This window comes from Nerophis ophidion, linkage group LG23 (assembly GCF_033978795.1).
Source record: "Nerophis ophidion isolate RoL-2023_Sa linkage group LG23, RoL_Noph_v1.0, whole genome shotgun sequence".
NCBI classification, from domain to species: domain Eukaryota; kingdom Metazoa; phylum Chordata; class Actinopteri; order Syngnathiformes; family Syngnathidae; genus Nerophis; species Nerophis ophidion.
Genome location: NC_084633.1, coordinates 21840896 through 21864735, shown reverse-complemented (window position 1 = coordinate 21864735; position 23840 = coordinate 21840896). Strand labels below are relative to the sequence as shown.

Genomic DNA, 23840 nt, shown 5'->3' with positions numbered 1-23840 from the left:
AGGAAACATCTTTACATTTGATGACTTTGTAGATCTTTGTAAGACAGCATCAAGATAGATTGGTTTTCCTTTGTTTTCGCAAAATCAGCTAGAAGTGAGTTACTAGGTTTTGCCTTTGGACGGGAGATTTGTGTTGCTGAATCTTTTGCAATTTGTTTAATGAATAATGGAGACGTCAAAGAAGAAAGCTGTAGGTGGGAAGCGGTGTATTGCGGCCGCCTTTAGCAACACAGACACAGCCGGTGTTTCATTGTTTACATTCCTGAAAGATGACGGTGAAGCTTTACTATGGAACAGAGCGGTCAAGCGAACATGGTTGGATTGGACCACACACACAAAGTACAGTGTATTATGCAGCGATCATTTCGAAATATCGTGTTTCGAAGAGGGTCCCTTGCGAAGGGCAGAGATAGGCATTGCCACCACCCGCCGACTGGTGCTGAAGAAAGGTGCGGGGCCGACCTTCAGGTGGTACAGGTACGACCATATAATCTCACTAAAACACTAGTGACACAATAAGCAGATAAGGGATTTTCCAGAATTATCCTTGTAAATTTGTCTAATAACGTACCAAATTTTTTTCCTAATCCTTCACTCTCACTTTCCTCATCCACGAATCTTTCATCCTCGCTCAAATTAATGGGGAAATCGTGGCTTTCTTGGTCCGAATCGCTCTGGCTGCTGGTGGCCATGATTGTAAACAATGTTCAGATGTGAGGAGCTCCACAACCCGTGACGTCACGCGCACATCGTCTGCTACTTCCGGTACAGGCAAGGCTTTTTTTTTATCAGCGACCAAAAGTTGCCAACTTTAACGTCAATGTTCTCTACTAAATCCTTTCAGCAAAAATATGTTGAAATGATGAAGTATGACACACAGAATGGAGCTGCTATCCCCGTTTAAATAAGAACATCTCATTTCAGTAGGCCTTTAAACCAGCGTCATTTCCATACCACCTTCTTTTCCCTCCTTGGTTCTATGAATAGTTGCGCGGCAAGCAAAGATCTGAGGAGAACCGTCAAAAGATCTCGCCTCCCACTCACACACACACACACACACACACACATGCAAACACGAGCCCTCTCGCTACCTTTGGTGTCACCTACACCCCCCATTAGGGTTCCTTGAAGTCTGCGGGAGAGCAGGAGGTCTCTAAGCTGTTTATCGCCACAGTGCTCACAACGCGCCGGGGTTCTTCTTCCCCAACCAATGATGCAAATACGGAGAAGAGAGCGAGGTGGAGATGAGGGGAAGATCTTCTGCCGCTTTATCCCGAGGGCTCTGAAATGAGCCCAACAAAAACACAAAGATTCTCCGACACGTTCACTCTCACACACACACACACACACACACACACACACACACACATGCGGTGCTTTGATCTGAGGATGAATGGAGCACGCGCGCAGGAAAAGTGACAACTTCCAACAGAGCTTGGCCCCCTTTTGCTGCAGCACAGCACCCCCACCTCCCCCTGGAGGTGCGGGATCTGAGGGGAAGAGTTTGAGCATGTCATGTGAGCTTTCAGTGGGTCAAAGGGGAGTCGGTAGCTTAAGGCTCTTAATAGGAGCTAACTTGGGCGCGGAGTTTGGAATAAGTGCTAAAACAAGTATCCGCCGCAAAAATAAACTTCACGTAACCTCGCCTTTCGTCACCATTTTTGACGTGCGGGAGGAATAGATCCGCGGATTGGATCCGGCAACCCTTCCTCCTCTCTCCGGCTGTCCCGCCTTGCTTTTATTTTCACTTTTTTTAGTCTTGTTTTTTTGTTTTTCTCCCCCCCCGTCTGATTTTTGGCGATGGCTGCCGCTCCCTCGGTGCCGCGCGGCGCCTCGGGCTCCATCGGAACGCTTCTTTTTCTCACTTTTTTCTCTCCTCCCCTTCATCTCTACTACAAAGGGACGAGAGAAAACAAAAAAAAGGAAAAATCAAGAAAGCCTCAGCGCAAAAAAAATGCAAATAATTTAATATGGGCACACACACACACACACACACACACCTACATATATATTCTCTGTCACTTTTCTAGCTCAAAGGTGCCCAGTGTGTGACAGAGGAGGGGGGGATAAATTATCTCAACCTTTCTGATCTTGCAGCCTTTTTTGTGGCACCTTCATGTGCCTCCTTTGCTCTCTTTTCTCTGGGCTCCTGCGCTCATCTTTACATCTTTTTTTTTAATCCCCCATCCTTCCTCCCTGGAGTTCCTTTCTACCCCCTGTCGATATGTGCCTTTTATTCCGAGATGTAAAGTGACTACTTCCCATCTATCTACCCCCAACACACACACACTAGTATCAAACCATCTCCCTCCTACTGCGTTTTTGATATTTGACAACACTTTGAAGTTAGCCGACTTAAAGGCCTACTGAAAGCCACTACTAGCCACCACACAGTCTGATAGTTTATATATCAATGATGAAATATTAACATTGCAACACATGCCAATACGGCCGCTTTAGTTTACTAAATTGCAATTTTAAATTTCGCGCGGAAGTATCCTGCTGAAACGTCGCGGTATGATGACACGTGACGTCACGCATTGTAGAGGACATTTTGTTCCAGCGCCGTTCCCACCTAAAAGTTGTCTGTTTTCATCGCGTAAGTCCACAGTATTCTGGACATCTGTGTTGCTGAATATTTTGCAATTTGTTCAATGAATAATGGAGACGTCAAAGAAGAAAGCTGTAGGTGGGAAGCGGTGTATTGCGGCCGCCTTTGGCAACACAAACACAGCCGGTGTTTCATTGTTTACATTCCCGAAAGATGACGGTGAAGCTTTACTATGGAACAGAGCGCTCAAGCGAACATGGTTCCCTACCACATGTCAAAAGGCAGGTTTCGATGACAAAATGGTGGGCTCTTACTGTAGACATGAGCGGAGACCTTGCGTCGTTCCTGCACCTGTCAAAGAGGCAGCTGCGGACTCTCTTGCCTCCTCCCACCGGCTGCCCCCGACCGTCATATTCTTCCACCGTGGAGGAGGGGGAAGAAAACAAAAACAAAACTCTCAGCTGCCTTCGCCTCGTCAAGAAAAGTGGCTTCTCTCGGAGACACTGGCGGTCACCACACCCCTCCGACTTTCAGGTTGTACAGGTACGACCATATAATCTCACTAAAACACAAGTAACACAATAAGCAGATAAGGTATTTTCCAGAACTATCCTAGCAAATGTGTCTAATAACATCTGAGTCGCTCTGCTGTGTATTTTTTTTTTCTTCTAGTCCTTCACTCTCACTTTCCTCATCCACGAATCTTTCATCCTCGCTCAAATTAATGGGGAAATCGTCGGTTTCTCGGTCCGAATCGCCATGATTGTAAACAATGTTCAGATGTGAGGAGCTCCACAACCCGTGACGTCACGCGCACATCGTCTGCTACTTCAGGTACAGGCAAGGCTTTTTTATTAGCACCAAAAGTTGCGAACTTTATCATCGATGTTCTCTACAAAAAAATTTCAGCAAAAATATGGCAATATGGCGAAATGATGAAGTATGACACATAGAATGGAGCTGCTATCCCCGTTTAAATAAGAACATCTCATTTTAGTAGGACTTTAAAAAGACCCGCTAAGGATGACCTGAGTTCTTGGGCCCAGTGTGACCGCGTAATCGTGTCTTCCGTACCTTTCTTGAAAAATACAAAAAAGCCTTCCACGATGAAGGCACAGCTGACGGAGTCTCCTTCCGCACACAGCGCACCCGTTGTCCTCCCAAAGAAGGGGTCCCGGTGGAGCCGGCAAAGTTTGCGGCCCAGCTCATTTCCCGCCTGGAGAGCCTGAAGAGGGAACAGGACACCCTCAGCTCCCTGGAGGTGAGGCTGCAGCAGATTCAGGAGGTTTGTGTGCTTCTCCGTGGAGTAAAGTACACCTCGGTGCTTCTTCTTCTTCTTCTTCCACTGAGCATGTCGTCTTTTGTCTCTAGGAGGAAGAGAGAGAGGACACGGAGATCCCTCCTCATCCACTCCTCCTCCTGCCCGGCTCCTCCGAGGAGGACCCCCAGGCCATCCTGGACAAGCACCTCTCGCGCGTCCTCAAGACGCCGGGCTGCCAGTCCCCCGCCGTCATCTGGCACTCGCCTCGCTCCAGCTCGCCGGAGCACCGACCTTTAGCCCGAGCAGGGTTCGGACTAAAGGCGTCCCTTTCCGGCCCCGAGCAGGGATCCTTCACGCTCACCTTGGGCCCCGGCGGCACCCTGGTGAGCAGGCAGAGCACCACCAAGCACATCCACCACCATTACATCCACCATCACGCCAGCCCCAAGACAAAGGAGCAGTTTGAGAGGGAGGCGGCGCTCAGGGTGCACGCTCTGTGCTCCAGCAGCGGCGAGTGCCCGCCCTGCCAGCCTTACCAGCGCAGCCGCAGCCTGGGCCGAGAGACGTGCGCCGTGGTCTCCGCGGACTCCAGCGTGGGGTCAGTTCTCCCAAAACACCTCCAGCTCACTTTCCTCTTTCTCCACGGCATAAACGTATTTTCTTTCCCCCAAGGCGATCCAGCTCTCTGTCCAGACGTGTGTGCCGTTCAGGGGCCGAGGACGGGGTAGCCGAGAGGTGCATGGAGGACTGCGGGGCCCTCCAGCTACCCAGCAACACCACGGACCCTGCTCAGAACGTCCTGCAGTGGATCCTGGAAAGCAAACGTCAGGGCAAACACAAGTCAAGGTAAGCTTGGATGATTCCAGCGGAATTTCTATGTGATTTTCTTGCTGTCCTCAGTCTTTTCTTGCATGAAATGTCTTTTAAATGACTTAAGATACTTCTTTGGATTAACCAGCTCTCAGTTGATGTGATAGATCAGTGTTTTTCAACCACTTTGCAGTCTGGTGTGCCGTGGGAGATTATGTAATTTCACCTACCGTATTTCCTTAAATTGCCGCCGATATATAGTATGCACCTGCCTAGAATTACTGCTGTGTCAAACTCCTTTCGCAAAATAATTAGCGCATGCTTAGCATTACTTCCGGCACAGGATTAACGCCGGGTCAAACTCCTTTCGCAAAATATTATTTTTATTAGCGCATGTCTAGAATTTCCGCCGGGTCAAACTCGTCACGTCACGTGTGACACTTCACCTGTCATCATTTTCAAAATGGAGGAGGCTGATTTTAATCATTTGAAATCGCATTAACGGGGAACATTATCACAATTTCAAAAGGGTTAAAAACAATAAAAATCAGTTCCCAGTGGCTTGTTGTATTTTTTGAAGTTTTTTTAAAAATGTTACCAGTCCCGTAATATCCCTAAATAAAGCTTTAAAGTGCCTGATTTTCACCATCGTTATATCCACCCGTCCATTTCCCTGTGACGTCACACAGTGCTGCCAATACAAACAACATGGCGGTTAGCACAGCAAGATATAGCGACATTAGCTCGGATTCAGACTCGGATTTCAGTGGCTTAAGCGATTCAACAGATTACGCATGTATTGAAACAGATGGTCGGAGTATGGAGGCAGATAGCGAAAACGAAATTGAAGAAGAAATTGAAGCTATTAAGCGAATAGCTATTGATGCTATTCGGCCATAGTGTGGGTGTACCTAATGAAGTGGCCCATAGCATGGCTGCCTTATTAGCATCGCCGGTAAAATGTGCGGACCAAACGATCAGGACTTTCGCGTCTTGTGACACTGGAGCAACTTAAATCCGTCGATTGGTAAGTGTTTGTTTCACATTAAATGTGGGTATCTAGTTTCAAATGTACATACAGCTAGCGTAAATAGCATGTTAGCATCGATTAGCATAGCATGTTAGCATCGATTAGCTGGCAGTCATGCTGCGACCAAATATGTCTGATTAGCACATAAGTCAACAACATCAACAAAACTCACCTTTGTGATTTGGTTGACTTAATGGTTGCAAATGCATCTGCAGGTTATCCATACATCTCTGTGCCATGTCTGTCTTAGCATCGCCGGTCAAATGTGGAGACACTCTGGTACATTCAATGGGGGTCTGGCGGCAGATTTCTTGCCAGTGGTGCAACTTGAATCCCTCCCTGTTAGTGTTGTTACACCCTCCGACAACACACCCACCAGGCATGATGTCTCCAAGGTTCCAAAAAATAGTCCAAAAAACGGAAAATAACAGAGCTGAGACCCGGTGTTTGTAATGTGAAAATGAAAATGGTGGGTGTGTTACCTCGGCGACGTCACATTCTGACGTCATCGCCACTAGAGCGAAAAACAGAAAGGCGTTTAATTTGCCAAAATTCACCCATTTAGAGTTCGGAAATCGGTTAAAAAAATGTATGGTCTTTTTTCTGCACCATCAAGGTATATATTGACACTTGCATAGGTTTGGTGATAATGTTCCCCTTTAATGATTTCTGCTGGTGATGTGCCTCCGGATATTTTCAATGAAAAAATATGTGGCCCCTTTTAAAAAAAAACACAAAAAAACCCGTTAAAAAACACTGTGATAAATATTCTAACTATGTGCCATTTTTATTTTATTTTTTTTTAACTCATGTCTTAATTTTCCGTGCTTCTCTCTCCCAGCAGCCCCCAAAGCACCAAAAAAGCATTCGGCGGCTCCTCGACCCAGACTCATACGTGGGGCGGAGGTGGAAACTGCGCTCACCTGCGAGGCCACCAGCCATCGCAGCCCTTCATCCAAGACCCCGCCATGCCACCGCTGCCCCCTCCTAACACCCTGGCCCAGCTGGAAGAGGCCTGCCGTCGACTGGAGGAGGTCTCCGTCAAGACCACCAAGCAAAGGTAGCCTCTTTTACACTTTCCGGTGTGCGCCATCAATAGTATTCTTGATGATGCTCTCTGCTGAAGTTTCTCCACGCTTTCTTGCAGGCATTCAGTGTCCAATCTCCAGCGGGACAAGAGCCACCTTGTGCCTTTGCAGAGTGCAGGGTCCACCCCCGTGTCTCCTGCCAACCCTAACCCCACTTCAACCACCAAAAGCAGCGGCGGCCTCTGCCTTCAATCCAACGAGTATGTCATCCTCCACCTTCCTCCTCCACCTTCACTCACCTCCATACTTTCATGCCTTCACTCACAATTGAAGCTTATTTTCAGTGCATCCGGGAAATCAGGGGTCAGCAACCTTTTTGAAACCGAGAGCTACTTCTTGGGTACTGATTCATGCCAAGGGCTACCAGTTTGATACACACTTCAATAAATTGCCAGAAATAGCCAATTTGCTCTATTTACCTTTAACTCTGTTATTATGAATAATGAATGATATTTATCTTTGTGGAAACACTGATCATCTTAATGATTTCTCACAATAAATATATATAGAAAGATAAATATCCCCCCCGCCCAAAAAAGGGTATTTCTGTCTGTCATTCCGTCGTACTTTTTTTTTCCTTCTACGGAAGGTTTTTTGTAGAGAATAAATGATGAATAAAACACTTAATTGAACGGTTTTAAAAGAGGAGAAAAGACAAAAAAAAAGGAATTAAATTTTGAAACATAGTTTATCTTCAATTTCGACTCTTTAAAATTCAAAATTCAACCGAAAAAAAGAAGAGAAAAACTGGCTGATTTGAAACTTTTTGAAAAATATTTTTTTGGAACATTGTTAGTAATTTTTCCTGATTAAGATTTTTTTTAGAATATTGATGACATGTTTTAAATATGTTAAAATCCAATCTGCACTTTGTTAGAATATATAACAAATTGGACCAAGCTATATTTCTAACAAAGACAAATCATTATTTCTTCTAGATTTAACAGAACAAACATTTTAAAAGACATTCAAAAGACTTTGAAATAAGATTTAAATTTGATTCTACAGATTTTCTAGATTTGCCAGAAAATTGTTATTTTATTTTAATCATAATAAGTTTGAAGAAATATTTCACAAATATTCAGAAGCTAAAATGAAGAATTAAATCAAAATGTATTTATTATCCTTTACAATAAAAAAAAAAAATTACTTGAACATTGATTTAAATTGTCAGGAAAGAAGAGGAAGGAATTAAAAATGTAAAAAGGTATATGTGTTTAAAAATCCTAAAATCATTTTTAAGGTTGTATTTTTTCTCTAAAATTGTCTTTCTCAAAGTAAAAAAATAAATGAATTTATTTAAACAAGTGAAGACCAAGTCTTTAAAATATTTTCTTGGATTTTCAAATTCTATTTGAGTTTTGTCTCTCTTAGAATTAAAAATGTCCAGCAAAGCGAGACCAGCTTGCTAGTAAATAAATTCAATTTAAAAAATAGAGGCAGCTCACTGGTAAGTGCTGCTATTTGAGCTATTTTTAGAACAGGCCAGCGGGCGACTCATCTGGTCCTTACGGGCGACCTGGTGCCCGCGGGCACTGCGTTGGTGACCCCTGCGGTAGATAGTAGTGGCAGCACCACCACACCGAGACATATTCTTTCATTTGTATGTATCATTTTTGTTTCATTGAGCTGCCAGTTGGCCAAGCAGAGCTCAGCAAAGAGGCAGCTCCTCTGAAGTGAGTCTACAAAGCCTTGGACCGAGCTGAAGGGGAATTGATAACACTTTACACCCCTCCCCTTTCTTCATGCACACACACATTTATTGGCCACGCCACTGGGTCACTTAGTTACTGCCAGTTTGGTCAGTCTTCATCCAACGGGGGTCATTTCTAATATAATACAGTCGTGCTCAAAAGTTTACATACCGTATTTCCTTGATCTGCCGCCGGGGCGCTAATTAATTTAAAACCTGTTCTCACTCCGGCGCTTACCAAAGGCAGGCGGTAAATTTAGGCCTGCGCTTATAAATTTGAGTGTGATGTAAGGATACCATCATGAAAAGCACATTTAATAAAAAAAAAACGTTATTATGGTCTTACCTTTACTTATAAATGAAGTCCATGTGCAGCTCCTTCTGATCAAAAGCATCGATAACTTGTTTATAGAAGTCTTCCTTATCTTTCTTCAGTTTTAAAAGTCTCTCTGTCTCGATGGAGATCTTCCTTTATTACCTCCTGCTTCGATTGAAAGTCCAGTTTAGAAAACAGTTGTAACAGATATGTAATCCTCCATGTTAAAAGTGCAAGCGAGAGGAAAAAATAAAGGATCGCTGCTCACTCTTGCTGCTTGTTGTCACTTCTTCTGCAGCCGAGTAGTCGCAAGAAGGATCACTAGCGCCCTCTACCACCAGGAGGCGGGAGTCATTTAATGACTCATATTTGACACACACAGCTACGGTATATTAATAAAACATCGCTGCTTACTGTTCTTTTTAGCATATTCAATAGCTTGGACCTTAAATCCTACTGAAAAGCTCTTAATCTTCTTCCCTTTATGCGATTTCAAATGATTGAAATCAGCCTCCTCCATTTTGAAAATGATGACAGGTGAAGTGTCACTCGTGACGTGACGAGTTTGACCCGGGGGAAATCCTAGACATGCACTAATAAAAATAATATTTTGCGAAACAAGTTTGACCCTGGCGTTAATCCTGAGCCGGCAGTAATGCTAAGCATGCGCTAATTATTTTGCGAAACGAGTTTGACCCGGCAGTAATTCTAGGCAGGTGCATACTATACACCCGGCGGCAATGCAGGGAAATACGGTACACTGGTAAAAAACATAATGTCATGGCTGTTGACTCGTATTTTTTTGTGATGTAGTGATTGGAGCACATACTTGTTGGTCACAAAAAACATTCATGAAGTTTACTTCTTTTAAGAATTTATTATGGCTCTACTGAAAATGTGACTGGGTCAAAAGTATACATACAGCAATGTTCATATTTGCTTACATGTGACCTTGGCAAGTTTACCTCCAATAAGGTGCTTTTGGTAGTCATCCACAAGCTTCTGCTGGAATTGTTGACCACTCCTTTTGACACAATTGGTGCAGTTCGGCTAATTTTGTTGGTTTTCTGAAATGGACTTGTTTCTTCAGCATTGTCCACATGTTTTGCCATCACATGGACAAAGATAAGACCTTCTGGAGGAAAGTTCTGTGGTCAGATGAAACAAAAATTGAGCTGTTTTGTGTTATTATCTGCATGCCCGGATCAGAGTCTATTTACGTTTTTGGGTTCACTCGTGTTCTCAGCACAGTTTTTGAGTTTGTGTGTCTCAGTTGCCACGACGGCAGATTACATTCACCTCTGGTTAATGTTCGGGACACGCACCTGTTGCCCCGTCACTAATCAGAGGGCTATTTAGTCCATGCCTTGGCCTCACTCGGTCTGGCTTCCTATTTTGTTTTCATACAATAGAGGACGACGTTTGTTTCCTGCTCTGTACCTTCTAGCTCCCGCGCTCCTTTAGTTTTTGCCTTAAGTGCTATGAGCAAGTTTTTCTAAAATGTATTTCTAAATAAATTATTTGTTCCTACCTGTGTCCGAAGCCTTGGGAGAACAAACCCCACATCACGATGTGACCCGGTCTTCGCAGTTTAGCCACAATACTCAGCAATGTGTTTGGAGGAGAAACCGTGAGGCCTTTAATCCCAGGAACACTACACCTACCGTCAAGCATGGTGGTGGTAATATAATGCTGTGGGCCTGTTTTGCTGCTTATGGAACTGGTGCTTTACAGAGAGTAAATGGGACAGTGGAAAAAGGAGGATAAACTCCGAATTCTTCAGAACAAGCTAAAATCATCAGTCCGGAGGTTGGGTCTTGGGCGCAGTTGGGTGTTCCAACAGGACAATGACCCCAAACACACCTCAAAAGTGGTAAAGGAATGGCGAAATCAGACTAGAATTAAAGGCCTACTAAAATGAGATGTTCTTATTTAAACGGGGATAGCAGCTCCATTCTATGTGTCATACTTCATCATTTCAACATATTTTTGCTGAAAGGATTTAGTAGTAAAGTTCGCAACTTTTGGTGCTGATAAAAAAGCCTTGCCTGTAGCGGAAGTAGCAGACGATGTGCGCGTGACGTCACGGGTTGTGGAGCTCCTCACATCTGAACATTGTTTATAATCATGGCCACCAGCAGCAAGAGCGATTCGGACCGAGAAAGCGACGATTTCCCCATTAATTTGAATGAGAATGAAATATTTTTGGATTAGGAAAGTGAGAGTGAAGGAGTAGGAAAAAAAAGACGAGGGAAGTGGGAGTGATTCAGATGTTATTAGACGCATTTACTAGGATAATTCTGGAAAATCCCTTATCTGCTTATTGTGTTACTAGTGTTTTAGTGAGATTATATGGTCGTACCTGTACAACCTGAAGGTCGGCCCCGCACCTTTCTTTAGCACCAGTCAACGGGTGGTGGCGATGCCCATCTCTGCCCTTCGCAAGGGACCCTCTTCGAAACACGATCTTTCGAAATGATTGCTGCATAATACACTGTACTTTGTGTGTGTGGTCCAATCCAACCGTGTTCGCTTGACCGCTCTGTTCCATAGTAAAGCTTCACCGTCATCTTTGGGGAATGTAAACAATGAAACCCCGGCTGTGTTTGTGTTGCTAAAGGCGGCCGCAATACACCGCTTCCCACCTACAGCTTTCTTCTTTGACGTCTCCATTATTCATTAAACAAATTGCAAAAGATTCAGCAACACAGATGTCCAGAATACTGTGGAATTATGCGATGAAAACAGACGACTTATAGCTGGGAACGGTGCTGGAAAAAAATATCCTCTACAATGCGTGACGTCATGCGCACACGTCATCATACCGCGACTTTTCAGCAGGATACTTCCGAGCAAAATTTAAAATTGCAATTTAGTAAACTAAAGCGGCCGTATTGTCATGTGTTGCAATGTTAATATTTCATCATTGATATATAAACTATCAGACTGTGTGGTCGCTAGTAGTGGCTTTCAGTAGGACTTTAAGGTTTTAGAATGGCCTTCCCAAAATCCTGACTTAAACGTGTGGACAATGCTGAAGAAACAAGTCCATATCAGAAAACCAACACATTTAGCTGAACGGCACCAATTTTTGTGAAGAGGAGTGGCCAAAAAACTCAAGCAGAATTTTGTTGATGACTTATTGCAGGTAAACTTGCCAAGGGACATGTCAGCAATTAACATTGCTGTATGTATACTTTTGACTTTTGCACCCATAATCCATCCATCCATTTTCTACCGCTTATTCCCTTTCGGGGTCGCGGGGGGTGCCGGCGCCTATCTCAGCTACAATCGGCCATAATCAATTCGTAAAAGAAGCAAACTTCATGAATGTTTTGTATATGTGCTCCAATCACAAAAAAATAAGAGTTGTAGAAATGACTGGAAAGTCAAGACAGCCATGACATGATGTTCTCTACAAGTGTATGTCCACTTTTGACCACGACTGTATCTCTTGACACTGCCACAGGAAGTACTTTTTATCATTATCACACTTGCCCGTATTTCTCTCTGACCCGTCTTCTTTTCTCTCTCCTGCAGCACACCTGAGTGTCGGAAGGGTCCAGCAAGCCATGGTCTCTGCAGCGGAGAGACGGTGGTCACCTACTTCTTTTGCGGGGAGGAGATCCCCTACAGGAGGACCATGAACAGCCACAGTCTCACCCTGGGCCACTTCAAGGAGCAGCTGCGCAAGAAGGGCAGCTACAGGTGTGTAGCGCTTAACGAGGGGGGAATGGACTTTATTGTCATTATGTTTGCATATAACCAGATGAAAGACTCCAACTTAAGTCGTGGTTGTGGGAACAAATACGGGGTAGTAATAAATAACACAAGAGGTAGTAATAAAGGAAAAAGTAACAATTGAAATAAACAGACTACTATCCAATGGAAATAACAATCAATCCTGTACAAAATACAAAATACTGTACAATATACAGAACAAGACAAGAGTACCGAAGTAATAAGTAACAATCAGTGTGGGAGGTCTTGCACTGTAGGTATTAGGGCAGGATATTGTAGAGGAGTGAATTATTATTATTATTATTATTATTATAAGTTAGAGTTCAAGATGGTGACAGCTCTGGGAAAGAAGCAGTCCCTCAGATTGTTTGTTCTGCCTCTGATGCACCTGTAGCCCCTGCCCAATGGTAGCAGGTGGAACAGGTGGTAGCCAAGGTGTGTGCTGTCTTTGGTGATGCTTTTTGCTTTCTTGAGGCAACGGGAGTTATGTAAATCCTTCATGGAGGGCAGGGGGCAGCCGATGATTTTTTGTGCAGACTTATGACCCTCTGAATCGCCTGTTTGTCTGCTTCAGTGCAGCTGGCGTACCGCACTGTTATGCAGTACGTCCTCAGTCTCCTCTCGGATAGTTGTTTTGTTACTTTTCAACAGTTGTTAGTCATCCGTCAGCCAAACTCTGGCATTACTTGACGCTTTGATTTAATTTAAGACACTCTGTCACGCTAGCACACATGAGATGGCACGACATCGAGTCCTCGAGGTCGCAGATTTAGTAGTCCATTGAGTACCACAAGGCGGATATTGGTAGTAGTGTCCGTTGCTACAGAGCACCGTCAGAGTTTAGTAGTCTTAACAGCCTCAGTGTGACCTGTATGGCTGTTGACCAAGTATGCTTTGCATTCACTTGTGTGTAGATATTATGTGACTGGGCCGGCACGCAAATGCAGTGCCTTTAAGGTTAGGAGCTGGACGAAGTAGCAGGGGAGAGGAAAGTCTGGGCTTCTCTGCTTAGGCTGCTGCTCCCGTGACCCGACCTCGGATAAGCGGAAGAAAATTGATGGATGGCAACGGAAGAAATAAGTGCTTAGTAAAGCTTAAGGAATTTGGTTATGGAAGTGCGTTACAGCAGAAGTTAAACCGTTTTTAGCAGCGACCTCAGTCAGGCATACACGTATGAATAAGACGGATTGATCCAGAAATCAGTGCTTTTGATACCAAGGCTAGTATCAGTATATGAGCGATACCAGAGTGATTAAATCGATCATTTATTTTGTCGTTGTTGTTAATGTTTACAAAGGCAAGGAATAATTCCTTGTACACACACAAAATATTTAATTGAGTAATAAGTATAGTTTTTGCATTGGTTTAGTTATTGTGTACTATTTACTAGTACACTATATTTTCACTTAAACTCGATATTCGATCTATATCTCCATATATTTTCCGGTGAAAGTATACACATGATATTTATTTTTGAGCGAGATTCAGTGAAATTGAAGTGAATGACAACTGTAGTGTAAACACTTTTATTAACCCAGTTAGTCAAGACGGGTATTGACAGCACAGGAAATAAACTGTGTCAGTAGCACAGAATGACATAACGTAAAATAAAAAACATAGCTGTGTAAATAATACAACATGTATCAAACTCAGATAAAAAAAATGATTTGCAGGCAGGCCCTTTTTAATTCCCGGTGTAGGATGTACTGGACTGTCACGCATGTATGTTCTGGCCAGCGCCAAGTAAGTGACTTGACTTCATTTATGCGACTGTGGTCTTCCTCACTTCGGTGTACATTTTTTGGCAGCTGCGAAAAGGAGAATAGTTTAGATTTGGGCTTCCATGGTAAACAAGTCAAATGAATGTTTTATCCAGACGCATACATTTGTCCAAATGTGGCCAAGTGGACGCATTGCGGGTTTCCTGCACGTGGTCTACATCGCTTAAAGAAACATCTAAGGAAGAGCATCCCTCTGCCATCTTTACACTAGTTTTTTTTTATTATATATAAATCACCCGCTTGAATATTCCCTCTTCTCTTCTGCGACTCTCTCGTCGTCATTTGGGGTGTCTGTTGTCATTTCCCTTCCTGGTGGGGGCGGTATAGCTCGGTCGGTAGAACGGCCGTGCCAGCAACTTCCGCCATCCTAGTCACTGCCGTCGTGTCCTTGGGCAAGACACTTTACCCACCCACACTGCTTTAAATGTAAACCGACCTCGGATAAGCGGAAGAAGATGGTCGGGAAACGGAATAGAAGTAGTCCAAATTGAAAGGGTGGCCATGTTTGGTTATTATTGTGTTTTAATGCTTGTTCATGGGAGTCATGTTATCTGCTGGGTTCAGACCGAGGACCGTGTCTGGTGTGTGTTTTGAGAAGGGGAGGGCGTATGGTGTTTGGGGGGTGGGGGGGTTAGTGGGAGAGTTTGAACTGCAGCGATTTTGGGTCCCATCTGGTATTGATTTCCATGCTAAGGCACACTTAATACGCGGCTTTGAAGCCCCGGCCGCTTTCATTTGAACCAACAAAGACTCTCACAAATGGCCAGCATGCAAATGCTTCACTGATGCTATCAGGGGCCCTCTCAACCCCCTCCACCCCCAGCTCACACACACACACTCCTCTTCCTTCGCCCTTTTTGCTGTGTACATGCACCATGTTTACACACGCCGTAGTCCAGGGGTGTCTAAACTTTTTCCACTGAGGGCCGCACACTGAAAAATCAAAGCAAGTCGGGCCCCTTTTGATATGTTTTTATTTAAAACAAATAATACAAAATATGTGTAAAAATATACATGTAGGCCTCCACTCAGGCTTGATCCCAGGGACCCCAAAGGATATTGGACAAAAAATATTTAAAATGTGTCATTATTTTGTATTATTGTTATATATTATTAGGTCTGTCAATATAATGTTTTTAAAGATTTAAGTTGCATTCCCTTTTTGTCAAAGACAACCCTGTTTTGTTATGGGAAAAAACACACAAAATATGCAATAGTTTCCCCTAATAGAATTTTAAAGTGGAATATTTGAGATTATAGAATAATTGGAGCCTCAAAAATGTCAACACATAACACCATTGATTACAATTTGTTATTATTTTTTTAGCAATGACGGAAAAAAATGCACTAAAATTATTGGGGATCCAAAAGGGTCCTACTTATTAAGAATAACAAACTTTTTTTTTGGTACTATTTACTTTAAACACAATCGTGAAGTGAAGTGAATTATATTTATATAGCGCTTTTCTCAAGTGACTCAAAGCGCTTTACATAGTGACACCCAATATCTAAGTTCCATTTAAAGCAGTGTGGGTGGCACTGGGAGCAGGTGGGTAAAGTGTCTTGCCCAAGGACACAACGGCAGTGACTAGGATGGCGGAAGCGGGAATCGAACCTGCAACCCTCAAGTTGCTGGCACGGCCGCTCTACCAACCGAGCTATACCGCCCCGTCTTGAGATCAACTTCAGATCCATCCGTCAATTATAACTTTTATTGTTGTTTATGTTTCTTGTTCGTTCTTATTGGGCCCTTCTTTAGAAAAAAAAACAACTGTATTTTTTGTATGGCAAACACAAAAAAAGCAACATTTTCCCCCCAAAATATCTCTAAGTGGAATACTTAAAGGCCTACTGAAATGAGATGTTCTTATTTAAACGGGGATAGCAGCTCCATTCTATGTGTCATACTTCATCATTTCAACATATTTTTGCTGAAAGGATTTAGTAGAGAACATCCACGATAAAGTTCACAACTTTTGGTCGTTGATAAAAAAAGCCTTGCCTGTACCGGAAGTAGCAGACGATGTGCGTGTGACGTCACGGGTTGTGGAGCTCCTCACATCTGAACATTGTTTACAATCATGGCCACCAGCAGCCAGAGCGATTCGGAACGAGAAAGTGACGATTTCCCCATTAATTTGAGCGAGGATGAAAGATTTCTGGATGAGGAAAGTGAGAGTGAAGGACTAGATGTTATTAGACAAATTTACTAGTATACTTCTGGAAAATCACTTATTTGCTTATTGTGTTACTAGTGTTTTAGTGAGATTATATGGTCGTACCTGTACAACCTGAAGGTCGCCCCCACACCTTTCTTCAGCACCAGTCGACGGGTGGTGGCGATGCCCATCTCTGCCCTTCGCAAGGGACCCTCTTCGAAACACGATCTTTCGAAATGATGGCTGCATAATACACTGTACTTTGTGTGTGTGGTCCAATCCAACCGTGTTCGCTTGACCGCTCTGTTCCATAGTAAAGCTTCACCGTCATCTTTCGGGAATGTAAACAATGAAACACCGGCTGTGTTTGTGTTGCTAAAGGCGGCTGCAATACACCGCTTCCCACCTACAGCTTTCTTCTTTGACGTCTCCATTATTAGTTGAACAAATTGCAAAAGATTCAGCAACACAGATGTCCAGAATACTGTGGAATTATGCGATGAAAACAGACTACTTATAGCTGGGATCGGTGCTGGAACAAAATGTCCTCTACAATGCGTGACGTCACGCGCACACGTCATCATACCGCGACGTTTTAGCAGGATACTTCGGCGCGAGATTTAAAATTGCAATTTAGTAAAGTAAAGCGGCCGTATTGTCATGTGTTGCAATGTTAATATTTCATCATTGATATATAAACTATCAGACTGTGTGGTGGCTAGTAGTGGCTTTCAGTAGGACTTTAAAGGAAGATGCTGTGGAATTAATTAGCAAACGTGATCAAGCCTGCTTATTTTGTTCCCTAGAAACGGGAAAGTAACAGTTGTGACGAGGGTGTGCCCCTCCCCCCCCCTTCCTCTCTATCTCAGGTCCCTGTGTGGCACGTCCACATGTTTGGGGGCAGAAGGGAGAGAAGTTTAGCAGCAGCCAGAGAATGTGTGACGTTTGGTCATTTCTCCAGCATGGCAGCGGTTCAACAAAGAACAGTAATGCTGGGCCCTGCCAGGCGATATTGGTGCCAGATGTCAGAAGGGGGGGGGGGGGGGGGTTTAGCCACATAAAACATGTTCCAGTGGAAATTCTGGCTCTCGGGCTGTGTGAGGATCATGATGGCTCTTTTGATGATTCCTCATGTCGCTGACCCCGGAGAGACGCTTCTTGATGGTCGTGATGACTTCTCTTCATTTGCTTCCTTATAGTACGGCTTTTTAGTACCGGCCCCCCCCATGCATGCAACTTTACCCAGAATGCTTTTTCTCAACATTATCCTTTTATAAGAATGGCCTGTTCTCGTTAAAAACGAACATGGTTACACACACACACACACACACACACACACACACACACACACACACACACACACACACACACACACACACACACACACACAATCTTGTATTTGTTACCTTCTTGAGAGCTGATAAAAATGCCTCCCTCTTTAGGAGCAGCCTTTCTAGATATATAAAGATGTGTATTTACAACATGAATAATATATACATACTATGCTAATATAAAAAAGCTTGTTGTGAAAAATGAGTTGGAATTTCACAACAAAACTTGGAATTTTGGTAGTATTATAAGTCGTCATTTTACTCGACGCAAGTCAAAATTTTACAAGAAAAACCGAACATTTGTGCAATATTATGATAAAAGTTGGAATTTTACTCGATACCAGTCACAATTTTACAAGAACAGGTTAACATTTTGGCAATTTTTTCAAAAAATGACGTAATTTTACTCGACAGAAGTCACAGTTTTATAAGAAAAAGTTACAATTTTGGCAACATAATAATAATCAGAATTTTACTTGGCAAAATGATGACACAAGTCATCATTTTACTCAAACATTTTACAAAAACAACAAAATAATTGGCAATATTGTGATAAGTCAGAATTTTATATGACAAATTTCACCATTTTGTATGAAAAAGTACGAATTTTACATAAAAAAAGTAATAATTTTACGAGAAAATGTTGCAATATTACAGAAACAGAAAGAATATGAGAATTTTGTGTGAAAAAAGTCCACACATTGTGCGAAAAAGACTACTAAGTAAAAAAAATTAAAAATTCTAGTTATTACAGTTTGTCCCTATAAACATATTGTCTTTTTTTTCCAAATTTTCAATTTCTTCCACACACTTGTTATTTCATATGTTGACCAGAGGGGGAGCACTTTTAAATCCCTCCTCTTTGGGACTCCCCTCATTTTGATGGATGTCACCACAAATGAGACATTCTCTATTAGATGCAATGTTATTGGGACCATCACTTCTTCACACCTCCTCATATGGAAGATACTTTTCCTTCTTCACGTCTCAAGAAGGCTAGAATTACAAGAACACACACACACGGAGCAAATGAAGGCATTTTTCCATGAGATGGTTAATGAGTGAGACATCCCTCCTCTTCACTAACAACACACTCCTGCTGCGTTCTCTTCCTCCACAATAAGAATGTTGCATCATTAACGGCCCACATGATGATACTAACCCCCTCACTTCCTCCTTCTTCAACGTTTATCGGCCACCCGTCCTATAGAGCCTACTTTCTGCATAGTTAGCATGTCTAAGTTTGCATATTTCCAACATAGTCTACCCAATGTGTCCTGGGTCTTCCCCGTGGTCTTCCTACCAGTCGCTGGTCGATACAGCGCCTCTAGTGGCGCAAGGCTGCAACTGCGGTTAAAAACACGTAGCTGCCGCGAAAGGAAAACAATCGCTCTGGTTGGGGGCGCCTGCCACACAATTTGTAACGCAAGAGAAGGGTTTCTAGAACATACTGCATGCTGGAATATTACAAACCCCGTTTCCATATGAGTTGGGAAATTGTGTTAGATGTAAATATAAACAGAATACAATGATTTGCAAATCCTTTTCAAGCCATATTCAGTTGAATATGCTACAAAGACAACATATTTCATGTTCAAACTCATAAACTTTATTTTTTTTTGCAAATAATAATTAACTTAGAATTTCATGGCTGCAACACGTGCCAAAGTAGTTGGGAAAGGGCATGTTCACCACTGTGTTACATCACCTTTTCTTTTAACAACACTCAATCAACATTTGGGAACTGAAGAAACTAATTGTTGAAGCTTTGAAAGTGGAATTATTTCCCATTCTTGTTTTATGTAGAGCTTCAGTCCTTCAACAGTCCGGGGTCTCCGCTGTCCTATTTTACGCTTCATAATGTGCCACACATTTTCCATGGGAGACAGGTCTGGACTGCAGGCGGGCCAGGAAAGTACTAGCACTCTTTTTTTACAAAGCCACGCTGTTGTAACACGTGGCTTGGCAGTTTCTTGCTGAAATAAGCAGGGGCGTCCATGATAACGTTGCTTGGATGACAACATATGTTGCTCCAAAACCTGTATGTACCTTTCAGTATTAATGGTGCCTTCACAGATGTGTAAGTTACCCATGCCTTGGGCACTAATACACCCCCATACCATCACACATGTGTAAGTTACCCATGTCTTGTTCACTAATGCACCCCCATACCATCACACATGTGTAAGTTACCCATGTCTTGTTCACTAATACACCCCCATACCATCACACATGTGTAAGTTACCCATGCCTTGGGCACTAATACACCCCCATACCATCACACATGTGTAAGTTACCCATGTCTTGTTCACTAATACACCCCCATACCATCACACATGTGTAAGTTACCCATGTCTTGTTCACCAATACACCCCCATACCATCACACATGTGTAAGTTACCCATGTCTTGTTCACTAATACACCCCCATACCATCACACATGTGTAAGTTACCCATGCCTTGGGCACTAATACACCCCCATACCATCACACATGTGTAAGTTACCCATGCCTTGTTCACTAATACACCCCCATACCATCACACATGTGTAAGTTACCCATGTCTTGTTCACTAATACACCCCCATACCATCACACATGTGTAAGTTACCCATGCCTTGGGCACTAATACACCCCCATACCATCACACATGTGTAAGTTACCCATGCCTTGTTCACTAATACACCCCCATACCATCACACATGTGTAAGTTACCCATGTCTTGGGCACTAATACACCCCCATACCATCACACATGTGTAAGTTACCCATGCCTTGGCCACTAATACACCCCCATACCATCACACATGTGTAAGTTACCCATGTCTTGTTCACTAATACACCCCCATACCATCACACATGTGTAAGTTACCCATGTCTTGTTCACTAATACACCCCCATACCATCACACATGTGTAAGTTACCCATGCCTTGGCCACTAATACACCCCCATACCATCACACATGTGTAAGTTACCCATGCCTTGTTCACTAATACACCCCCATACCATCACACATGTGTAAGTTACCCATGTCTTGTTCACTAATACACCCCCATACCATCACACATGTGTAAGTTACCCATGTCTTGGGCACTAATACACCCCCATACCATCACACATGTGTAAGTTACCCATGCCTTGGGCACTAATACACCCCCATACCATCACACATGTGTAAGTTACCCATGCCTTGGGCACTAATACACCCCCATACCATCACACATGTGTAAGTTACCCATGTCTTGTTCACTAATACACCCCCATACCATCACACATGTGTAAGTTACCCATGCCTTGGGCACTAATAAGTTACCCATGCCTTGGGCACTAATAAGTTACCCATGCCTGGGGCACTAATACACCCCCATACCATCACAGATGTGTAAGTTACCCATGCCTTGTTCACTAATACACCCCCATACCATCACACATGTGTAAGTTACCCATGCCTTGGGCACTAATACACCCCCATACCATCACACATGCTGGCTTTTACACTTTGCACCTAGAACAATGATTATTTTCATCTTTGTTCTTGAGGACTCCACGTCCACAGTTTCCAAATATAATTTGAAATGTGGACACGTCAGACCACAGAACACTTTTCCACTTTGCATCAGTCCATCTTAGATGATGTCGGGCCCAGAAAAGCCGGTGGCGTTTCTGGATGTTGTTGATAAATGGCTTTGGTTTTGCATAGCAGAGTTTCAACTTGCACTTACAGATGTAGCGACCAACTGTAGTTACTGACAGTGGTTTTATGAAGTGTTTCTGAGCCCATGTGATGATATCCTTTACACACTGATGTCGGTTTTTGATGCAGTACCGCCTGACGGCTCAAAAGTCCGTAATATCATCGCTTACGTGCAGTCATTTCTCCAGAGTCTCTGAACCTTTTGATGATTTTACGGACCGTAGATGGTAAAATCCCTAAATTCCTTGCAATAGCTCGTTAAGAAATGTTGTTCTAAAACTGTTCGACAATTTGCTTACAAAGTGGTGACCCTCACCCCATCCTTGTTTGTGAATTACTTAGCATTTCATGGAAGCTGCTTTTATAGCCAATCATGGCACCCACCTGTTCCCAATTAGCCTGCACACCTGTGGGATGTTCCAAATAAGTGTTTGATGAGCATTCCTCAACTTTATCAGTATTTATTGCCACCTTTCCCAACTTCTTTGTCATGTGTTGCTGGCATGAAATTCTAAAGTTAATGATTATTTGCAAAAAAAAAAATGTTTATGAGTTTGAACATGAAATATGTTGTCTTTGTAGCATATTCAACTGAATATGGCTTGAAAAGGATTTGCAAATCATTGTATTCTGTTTATATTTACATCTAACACAATTTCCCAACTCATATGGAAACAGGGTTTGTATTCCTGTACTCGTTGAGTCCCAAAACAGGGAAGGCTGCGCCGTGTCCGAGAGAAACCCCCCAGGCTGACCTGTACTACAAGGTGTGGAGATCCAGGACTAAAAACTCCCGTCTCTGTTCTTGTTGCAGGTACTATTTCAAGAAGGCCAGCGACGAGTTCGAGTGCGGCGCCGTGTTCGAGGAAGTGTCGGACGACTGCTCCTTGCTGCCCACCTGCGAGGGCAAGATCCTGGGCAAGGTGGAGAGGATGGAGTGAGAGCACCTCCTCCAAAACAAAAAAGGGGCTGTTGGACTTAAAAAAAAAAAAAAAGAGTGTGGACTTTGCACCAAAGCACTCTTTTAAAAAAAAGGAACTGTATGGACTCTGAAGGTGAGCGACCACTCGTGAGCGAAGCCCCGCCCCCCCGGCAGGTGTACATTGCATCGTATTGTCATGTAAAGATCTTTATTGTTTATTTATTGAAGAGAAGCCCACACTCTGGACTTGCTGCTCGGTAGTGACAAGAACTACTCCACATTCTTCTTTCCAAGTTGAACATTACATTTACTACTGCAGTGCTACTTGTGCCCCCCCCCCCCCCCTGCTAAGAGTGGACCATATACGACAAATATAATATTTAATTGTGCCCAGCTCGCCTTGATCTGTCTCGTCTTAGTGCCTTTTGTTTGAGTGGCGCCGGCGTTGCACAAATAGCCTTCGCACAAGAGGCCGTCAAGACCCCCGCCCCTCTAAAAATATACAATGTGTTTACATCCCAACAGCAGCTCTACGTTAGCCCCCCCCCCCATGTGCTTGTTGTGTACGCCAGACTGAGCGGATTTGTGTGTTGCAAGTGATGACGATGTACATGTCACATCGAGGACAGCAGCTGTGCCTACATGGATTCTTGCCGTGTTTGACCCCGTTCTAAGGGGTCCTGTTACTCCCTTGGTTTTCACAAGGGCCGCCCCCCCCCCCCTCAAAAAAGATATTTTTATGCCATTTTTATGATTAGTATCTTGTTTCCTCATCCTTTTTTAATATTTTTTCATGGCTTTCTTCGACTCCACTTAAACTGTAAATTATGCGTCCTATAGAGCTTGGTACTTTTAATTATTGTAATTATGAAGAGATGTAGCCTTTATTAAATAAAATGTTCTATTTTTCAAATGAGCAAACAGCCTCCTTTTGGTTTTCCCCCTGCAATGTATGGATTTCCTGCCTTTTTTAATTGTGTGCCTTGCATTGACTTCAATCCGCTTCCATCCTGCTGAGGCGATCCGTAGAGAAATCTCCGTCAGATTTGCATCCATTATCAGCTCTTAATTTACTCCCAGTTGGAAATGAAAGCATGTAGCCTTAATTTGTCCATCGGAGCCGAGAGCGAGTCAAAGCGTGCATCTTTTAAGTGTGTAGTAATGAGACTTTAAGGCAAACATGCTATTTACACACTAAAGTGTCGGCCCCGACACTTTAGTGTGTAAATGCCATGATTGATTGTTGTAATTTAATCTTTGCCCTGATGACCGGCGAGGTGGACGACTCTTTACGTGACGTCATGTCGGTAAACAAAAGATCCGTAGAGAAATCTCCGTCAGATTTGCATCCATTATCAGCTCTTAATTTACTCCCTGTTGGAAATGAAAGCATGTAGCTTTAATTTGTCCATCAGAGCCGAGTGCGAGTTAAAGCGTGCATCTTTTAAGTGTGCGCCACACTGTG

At 43.3% G+C, this 23840-nt stretch overlaps 1 protein-coding gene across 3 annotated transcripts in view; it reads left to right on the top strand.

The window, feature by feature from the left end:
- Positions 1 to 23296, top strand: part of axin2 (axin 2 (conductin, axil)) — a 47694-nt gene extending 24398 nt beyond the window's left edge. The window contains exons 5-11 of one of the 3 annotated variants that reach the window (XM_061885266.1): positions 3696 to 3812; positions 3923 to 4410; positions 4485 to 4658; positions 6494 to 6712; positions 6800 to 6940; positions 12290 to 12457; positions 22268 to 23296. In XM_061885266.1, the coding sequence (XP_061741250.1) occupies positions 3696 to 3812; positions 3923 to 4410; positions 4485 to 4658; positions 6494 to 6712; positions 6800 to 6940; positions 12290 to 12457; positions 22268 to 22394 (1434 nt within the window). In that variant the 3' untranslated portion in view covers positions 22395 to 23296. Of the gene's footprint in view, positions 1 to 3695; positions 3837 to 3922; positions 4411 to 4484; positions 4659 to 6493; positions 6713 to 6799; positions 6941 to 12289; positions 12458 to 22267 lie in introns of all 3 variants that reach the window. The other 2 variants (XM_061885265.1, XM_061885264.1) reach the window with 2 other exon arrangements.
- Positions 23297 to 23840: the final 544 nt, after the last annotated feature.